This window comes from Melanotaenia boesemani, chromosome 15 (genome assembly GCF_017639745.1).
Source record: "Melanotaenia boesemani isolate fMelBoe1 chromosome 15, fMelBoe1.pri, whole genome shotgun sequence".
In the NCBI taxonomy this organism is placed as follows: domain Eukaryota; kingdom Metazoa; phylum Chordata; class Actinopteri; order Atheriniformes; family Melanotaeniidae; genus Melanotaenia; species Melanotaenia boesemani.
In genome coordinates this window covers 34,860,633-34,869,509 of record NC_055696.1, presented here as the reverse complement: position 1 = coordinate 34,869,509, position 8,877 = coordinate 34,860,633, and the positions used below count along the sequence as shown (strand labels likewise).

Genomic DNA, 8,877 nt, shown 5'->3' with positions numbered 1-8,877 from the left:
CTAGGTCCCATTCTGTTTTCTATTTATATGCTCCCTCTAGGACACGTTATAGCCGCCTTCCACTGTTATGCAGACGACACACAGATATACTCCCGCTGAGACCAGTGGACGCTGGAGGCCGAGCTGCTGTGTTCGGGTGTTTCAACGATGTGAACAATTGAATGGCACAAAGCTTTCTACAACTTAACAGTTCTAAATCTGAAATGATCTTAATCAACCCTCCTCACTCCACCGCCCATACTGAAGACAGTCTCGGTCCTCTCTCCTCTAACATCACCCCCTCTGCCAGAAACCTGGGTGTTATACTTGATTCCAATCTTAATTTTCATCTTCACATGAAAAAAGTCAGCCAGTCCTGTTTCCTTCACCTCTGCACCATCAGTAAAATCAAACCTGTCCTCTCCCGGCCCAATTTAGAAAAAGTTCTCAATGCTCTAATTTTCTCCAGACTCTTCTACTCCTACTCCCTCCTCTCCGGTCTTGACAGTAAATCCCTCTCTTGCCTCCAACTTGTTGAAAAGGCAGCAGCTCGGCTTCTCACTGGTCTTAGCAGAAGACAACATATGACCCTGTTTTAGCCTCGCTGCACTGGCTCCCTGTATGTTTTAGAATTGATTTTAAGGTTTTACTGATTACTTTTAAAGCTTGTTTAAGTCTGGCACCCGGCTACATGACAGAGTTACTGACACCCTACGAGCCTTCCTGCAGCCTTAGATCCTCAGGCAGGTCCCTTTTAGCTGTGCCAGGGTCCAAACTCAAGACCAGAGGTGACCGAGCTTTTTCAGTCCGAGCCCCTCGACTCTGGAACGACCTGTCTGGGGAGATAAGGCTGGCACCATCAGTTCATCTTTTAAGTCACTTCTTAAAACAACATTTTTATTTACTTTATTTATTTTCAAAAAGTACTCGTGCATGTATCTTTTCATTGTTAATTTTATTACCTTACTTTGCTGTGTGCTGTTCAGCACTTTGTAAACCTGGTTTAAGTGCCATACAAATAAAGATTTATTATTATTAAAAACGTTGATCGGGTTGTTGGTCTGATGGTCCAGTTCTCCAAGGAATTTGGAGGTCAGAGGTACAGTTGTCAGTCGCATAAACTCTAAGTTGATCTGTAAAAGACAACATAGACAGGATACAGATTTTAACAGCTCATAAAGGTCATTGATAGACCAAGTTAGATTCACACTTACCTCACTGACATCAAAAAGTGCTGGCCATCTGTTTTAGAACTCTGGAATCGTTGGCTCCTGAAGAACCTCCTGCCTCCTGATCGAGAAGGTATGCTGCATCATCTTCTTGATCTCAGCCTCATCCTTTTTTATTACCTCTGTCAGTAGAGCCGCTCTTTCTGCCTCCAGACTCTCAAGTTTCTGCCTTCCTGGGCTTCTTGAAGTTGGCTGCTGGCTTCTCCTGGCCTTTCCATTTATTCTTCAGAGAGTTGACTGCAACCTCATGATGTCCAGCTTGGCTGAGACGGAAAATAATTTTATTTTTACATTAAATGCAAGTCTATGAATCTGTTGGAATGACATTTTATATCTTGCCTCACCTTGCACAAATGCATTAGAGCAAAAGACTCAGTGCTTTGGATGGGAACAAAATAGAGCTCATTAAATAAAACACATACCTGAGCTTTGATCTGAAGTTCATCATCTTTATTTTCAAGTAGTGTTTCCAACCACAGTAGCCCTTGCGAGTGCCTTTCTCCAGTAGACATGGGTGGGACTGTATCAGAGCCTTGGCCACTTCTTCTAACTGCTCATCATTTGGATATGCTGTATATTTCATGATTTCTTCAGCAAGGCCCTCAAGAATATCAGAACGTGTTTTTGGGCTGGGAGACAGCACAGTTCCGTGTGCATTGAAGTCATTATTTCCAGTGTGGAGCATCATCTCGGCACAGTATGAAAAGCGAGGAACAACAAAGTGTTCGGGCCAAGAACAGGACCGGGTCTCAGGCGATGACAAGATGATGGTATTATTACTGCTGTAGGAGTCTGAATCATTTTCTTCATGTGATGAGGAGCTGATACTGGCAGTAATACCTGTGATTGTGGGGCTGGCATCTCTTGTGAGTGGATTAGAGCTGGTTGTCTCAGAAGGTAGGTATACAACTTTCACAGTAGCTTTATCTTCAAGTTCTGAAGTTGACGAGAGGTTCATGAACTGATCATCCATTTCTGTCTCTGTACTGAGGTCTGAATGGCTCAGTCACTTGGAAGAAAGTCTTTATTTGAAGAGCGAATTCCTCAACAGTGTTTGGTATTCCAGATTCAATGGTGAGTTTTCTTGCATCATCATCACCTCCAAAAAGGACTCTGAAATTTACTTGTCCTGCCATCCTGCTTTGCTAATCTGAGGTAGAGACACAAACAAAGAGGTCAGGTATTAGTCTGGTTATTTAAATACTTAACCACCCAAGTAGAAAGCACAGAGGGGACACTTTATTAGCCTATAACTGATGAGTTAATGAAGACAGAATGCTAGTAAAGGCAGAAAAGCTGGTAGAACGAGGATGGAGTAGGATAAAGAAGAGAACGTTAAAAGAGGCTATGAGATGTGGCTTGTAGGGAGAAGAATACTAGAGAGAGGTGGGTCATAGAATGGTTTGGAAAGAAAAGAGGCTAAAAGACTGAGGAGAATGGCAAAAGAGGTGGTCAGTGGAGAGGAGGCTAGGACAGCTAGAAGGAATAGTAAGAGCTTCTGAATACATACCTTTGATGACGATGTGTCTCTTCAGGTCACCATACATCTGAATCCGACTGTGTAGGCCACAAGTGGGTAGCAATCTCTTAGCTCCTCAAACTGAACAAGGACAACCTTTCTGTCTGGTGACAAAGTCAACTGAAAGGCCCTGAAATGATCCTGATACCAAGCAAAATATAAACGAATTATGAAGCTCAACTCATCGCTGACTATACACATTTGTAGAATCTCTGCAAATTCAGGCATTCCAGCTGTTGACCCCCCCCTATTTGTGACATTCCTTGTGAGATTAACTTGGCTAACCTCTAGATACTTCTGTCTAAGAGCCACTACATCCTCCTCATTTAGAACATCAAAAGGGACTGTGGACACGTTTGTCACTTCCAGATTTGAAGCACTGGGGCTAAATGAGTGCAAGTGATAACTGATTATTTATTTATTTATTACTTTTAATATTTTATACCTGCTTTTAGCTTGGCGACAGTAGCTAAGGAGTGTGGGGGGGGGGGGGTAAAGGCTTATTTTGGTTTTAATGTGCATGAATTAAATTGTGCTTTTTTTATTTTTATTTTATTTTATCTTCGTGTGTGTGCTTTGATTGAAACTTTGTTGTGACTTAGGTTTTTAAGATGCAAAAACCGCTGCATTTTTATTATGTGAAGCACTTTGTGCTGCAATCCTGCATGAAAAGTGCTATATAAATAAAGTTTGATTTGATTTGATTAATTGCTGATGTTTGGTTGCCAGAGTGAGTGCAATATTCCCAAAATTATTGGTGTGTCGGGCAAGTTGTTTAAAAAACACTATGTTTTGCCTCAAATCTTATCGTCCATACACCCACAAGAGGCCCAAAGCACATGATCAAGTGTGGATAGTGCTCAAGGTAGTGATGTTTAGGTTTCAGTGTCTCACCTGGAATAAGCTCACGTAGTCTCGTCTGTGCTCAGACACTTTCATATCAAGTAGGCGATTGTCTCTTGGGTGTGAACAGGTGCCACAACTAACTCTACGATTTCCTTCAGGTCTAGTATCCCCTTCCAAGCCAGCTCACCTTCTGGTACAAGGTCTTCTATCAGAAATGGGAAGAAACGTATAAGGCACCAATTCTCATGGGCATTGCCACCTACCGTCTTCCTACTGGAATAGATGTGTGGTATAAGGTGAGGCCGATTCTTTGTGTCACTCCACTTGAAAGGAAACTTAAGGATACATGTATTAAGACACTCAAGACTAAAATACTTCTTGGAGATTAGAATGCTCAAACATAGTGCTAGTTCAAATGGGACAACCCCTTCAAACAAATCATGCACTATATCTGGGGGATAACCTGTGCTGACGTGAAAATGATTGAGATCATGATCTCAATGGTTTTTTTTTATCTGGTTAAATAAAGGTTTAAAACAAAAAAAAAAAAAAATAGATGTTCAGTTAAAGGGCAGCTCGCTTCACTCCAAAGCAACTTGTTTCAGTGTCCTGTGCAGTCTTTACATGTGCTTCATGTATTTCTTTGGTTCTAAGAGAAAAGGCCCCTGAATAAACATCATTTGATTGGATCTCTTCTTTTTGAGCAGTACAAAATCGACAAATGTAATGCCCAGAAAAGCTCTCTATAAAACCAGCCAATGCATGGGCACCCAAACTGTCAGCAATAACATTGGTCCTTTGACAAAAGTCCCAAGCTTTGAAACATAGACACCGTGCTCTTCTGATGTAACAAGATCATGTAATAGTGGCTCTAATATTTTTCTATATTCATGGTTCTTTACATCGTTACTCTTGCATAAAACTGCTAAATAAATAGAGGTGAGTGCTGAGTGAGAGCCTGGTCCCAAGCTATTGAGAATCCAATATATGCTGCACAACTTGTGCTTCTTCCGTGATGTGCCCAAAGGATTACACAATTCAAAGTCATCAATGTATAAGGTTAAACAAATTTTTAACTCATCACCTGACAGAAAAGGGTTTTCTTTGAAGTATACACCATCTCTTATGGAGCAATACTGCTGATTTTCAAGCTGGTCTGTGTTCTGTGGCTATCAAATACTCTATTCAACACTTCAGGAGAATCACGTATCTGCTGCAAAGATCGCAATAATGGAATATATGGAAAGGACCTACTTGTTTTTTGATCAAGAACAAATTCTACTGGCTCGACAACCTTAAACATTTCTTTATAATATTCTTTTCTCTTATAAGCTGTTGCAAGGGGGCCACCTTTTCTCAGTGCATTTGCCAAGGGATTAGATTTACATAGTGAATCAGCTAATTCTTTAATAACCGAGCTGTTAACCTCTATGTTTTTGCTTTTGAAAAAATCTGAAATACTGCTACAAGTTATTGACACAGACACAGTACTCAGCAAGTAGTGTAACTCATCAACCGATTCATCTATTGCTGTAGATGGAACATGAAAAATGTTTTCCAACTTCAATAGAACAGAGCCAAGTTTTTTTTCTATAACTTCAGGAAGGTTTCGTTATCTGCATCTGACAGACTACCATCTATGTCAGTAGGTGGTTTTAAACTAAACATTATTGATTTAAACTAAACGTTATTTACTTTTAAAATAAACGTTCATTTTTAACTAAACATAATTCATTTATAAATAAACATTGTTTATTTTTAACTGAACTGTTATTTATTCTCAAATAAACGTAACTTATTTTTGACTAAATGTTATTCATTTTTAACTAAAAATAATTCATTTTTAACTCAATTTAATTTATTTTTAAATAAACGATATTCATATTTAACTCAACATTATTTGTTTTAATTAAATGTAATTTATATTTAACAAAATGTTTATTTTTAAATAAATGTATTAATTTTGAATAAACATTATCCATTTTTACCTAAACGTTATTAACTATAAAAAAAAAGTTAATTTAAGTTAACATCATTTGTTTTTTCAGAAAGGTTATTTTAACTAAAGGTTATTTATTTTGAACTAAAAGCTATTTATTTCTAACTAAATGTCAATTATATTTAACTAAACGTCGTTTATTTTAAACTAAATGTCATTTATTTTTTCTAACTAAATGTTATTTTTTTATGTAAATGTTATTTATTTTTAACTAAATGTTATTCATTGTTAAAAAACGTTAATTATATTTAAGTGAACGTCACTTGTTTTTAAATAAATTTGATTTATTTTTAACTAAAGGGTAAAAATATTTTATTTATATTTTAACTAAACATTATTTATTTTCAGTTGATTATTATTCATTTAAAAGTAAACATTATTCATTTTTAACGCATGTTATTTATTTTTAACTCAATGTTATTCATTTTCAACTAGACATTGTTTATTATTAAAAAAAATGTTTTTTTTTAAAGTAAACGTTATTTATTTTTAAATAATCATTATTTATTATGGGTGCCAATGCTGTAAGGCATTGGCAACATATTGCTATTGCCTTTTTTTTTTCCGCTCAAAACTTTGGCGGCTATCTCCTCCTACAGCTTTCACTCTACCCCCACAAAAGTTACATCAATCTGTGCTTCTCGATCGGGACATGTGTGGTATGACTTTTCTCGTACAAAAGTCTGGCGGTTCTCGAGTAAATCGCAATAAACCGCGATTTTTTGAAGACCTGTTTTCCCATAGGAATGAATGGGATTTGGCTCTGAGCAGCCCGAAAAACATAGGTCACTTTGGAAGCCTACAGCTCAGCCATATCTTCACCTAGAAACACCATTCAAAGTTTAAACGGGTCACGAAAGATAAACCTATCACTGGCCCGAAGGGCATTTTCATGTCTCTTACAGTTTGTTCACAATCACTGTTGAAGTTTTAGCAAAAAGTGCCAAAATCCTCTCCCTCTGCATCCCTCTAGCTTTTGCTTCAAAAAGACATGCTTAAACAAAGTTCTCTCACGGCCAGAGTTTTTGCTCTACAGACACAATTTTACATCAAAACGTAGGTTTTTTTGTTGGCTTCAATTTATCATGAGCTCAATTTTGGGCTAGGAACGTACAGATTTGGAGCTATGAGGCTCAGAAAGACACAAAGTCTTTTCTCCCCACTCAGAATGCCCAGCTCGTGCAGGTGCGTCGACTGCGGTGCCACCTGGTGGCCGTACGGGATATTTAATGGCATCGCATTCGCGGGCGGGTTTGTCTCCGTCTCGCGCCGTCTCCCTCGCTCCGGCTGGTTCCCTCGCGGCGCCGCGCGGCCGGCAACGCCAGGGGGCGGGCGGGGCAAACGGCGCATTGGCACCCATCAAAATTTCTTTGAAATTTTCTAGTTTGTAACTGTTACGGCCCCTGCTGTTTGAAGACAGCTGAGGCCGCTTGTGTGTGATTAGGGGCGGCAGAGCGCTGCCCGGAGTGGCCAAGGCCAGCGCCTTTGTCCCCGCCCCTGTGTGACTGGCACCCCTCTGGACCAGTCAGGCTGCAGCCTACGGAGAAGCTCAGGCTGAAAAGGCTGCAGCCGAGGCAGGTCTGGAGGGGGGGAAACCAGAATGGCTCCGGCCTCTCTCCCCCTCATGTTGTGCACCGGGTGTGTGTGTGTCGCGACCACCTCCTTTCCACAATGGGTGCTTAAGTGTTTAGTTGTGTTAAGTTTACTTTGTGTTTGTGTTAGAGCTGGGCTAGGTTAGCATTTTATTGTGTTGTGACGACGGTCACTTTAGTTTATGGGTGTTGCTTTTGTTTGGTTTTAGTTTCCTCACCGAGTTGCGGTTGTGTCTGTGTGTGCACTCGGTGAGTGTTTGGTATAGTTTTTGGTTTGTTTCTTTCTGCAGGTCCGCTAACCCCAGCTCATCTTTTGTTTTACAGGTTGTCCATCACTTTCACGGGAATTGTAAATAAATGTGCTTTCATTTTAATTTACCACCTGTCCATGTCGTGTTCTTTGTTACGCCCTTCCATACCCCTGAGTCGGGTCGTAACAAGTGGGGGCTCGTCCGGGAGTTTTTCTTCTTTTGTCATCATGATGGATCTCCTGGGGTTTTACGCGGTGTGGAGAATCTAGCCATTTGTTTTTTTTTCCTTGTGTGCGTGATTGGAAACTGTTATTTTGGAGGAGCTTCCGGTTAGCAGCTTCCGGTAGAGCGTGGTGCCGATGAGTGAGTTCACTACATGCTGGTGACGGGCATTTGGAGCGGTTGTGGCGATGGCTCCTGCGGGAGTGTATGAGTGAAAGGTGAACGTGATCTGAACGCGCCGTTGCAGCATTAGGGCGCTCTGGCCTAGGGGCGACCCTGCGTGAGGTGGAGGACCTCCTTCTCATGGGTTGAGAAGGCGCTGCGGGTTGAGTGCCTGTTGTCCTCTCCTGAAATGCCGCCACTAGTTCTGACACCTGGTGAAGGTGTAGACGGTGCGGATGTGAAGGCTGCGTATGTTCAGACATTCTCCTTTTGTTTATGCCTTTTTAGCTGCTCATATGTGTGGGCCTGTCATTTGTAGCGTGGTGGGGTGAACTCGCCGTCGGCCTCCTTTCGGTTGTGGTGGCCGAAAGGGTTCGCTCGTGTGTGTGGAGTGAGGGACTGATTTGGTCAGGTTGTGTGTGTGAGTTTCGGAATCGAAGTGAGCGATTTTTGAAACTCTTAGTGTGATTGGCCTGCAGTCTGTTTTCCCTCACCTTTCGCAGGAAGAGGCAAGACTGGGTGTCTTGTCTCCCCTCATTCGTGGCGTGGTAGTGTTGTTTTGTGTGGACGGACTATTCGAGCGGAAGTAGCGGGATGGGTCCTGCCGGATTGTTGTCCCTAGTCGGGGACGGTAGATTAGTCCAGGAAGGTTGGGCGTACCACCTTGTTTTCTGTGGGGAACGTTTTGGGGCACAGGCTGGGTGTAGAACAACACTACCAATTGTGTTCTTGTTTTTTTTGTTTTGTTTTTTGTGTTTTTGTATTGTGCCAAAATCCTTGAGAGGAGTTTGACACTTTAAGGGGGGGGGGAACCAGAATGGCTCCGGCCTCTCTCCCCCTCATGTTGTGCACCGGGTGTGTGTGTGTGTCGCGACCACCTCCTTTCCACAATGGGTGCTTAAGTATTTAGTTGTGTTAAGTTTACTTTGTGTTTGTGTTAGAGCTGGGCTAGGTTAGCATTTTATTGTGTTGTGACGACGGTCACTTTAGTTTATGGGTGTTGCTTTTGTTTGGTTTTAGTTTCCTCACCGAGTTGCGGTTGTGTCTGTGTGTGCACTCGGTGAGTGTTTGGTATAGT

At 41.3% G+C, this 8,877-nt stretch overlaps 1 protein-coding gene across 1 annotated transcript; it reads right to left on the bottom strand.

The window, feature by feature from the left end:
* Nucleotides 1–1,365: 1,365 nt before the first annotated feature.
* LOC121653993 lies at nt 1,366–2,332 on the bottom strand. The gene is made up of 2 exons (XM_042007800.1): nt 1,631–2,332; nt 1,366–1,471 (listed from the first exon to the last, which is right to left on the bottom strand). Exons 1-2 carry the CDS (start codon nt 2,179–2,181, stop codon nt 1,366–1,368), a joined length of 657 nt encoding a protein of 218 aa, XP_041863734.1. The 5' UTR covers nt 2,182–2,332.
* Between the last annotated feature and the right edge of the window lie 6,545 nt (nt 2,333–8,877).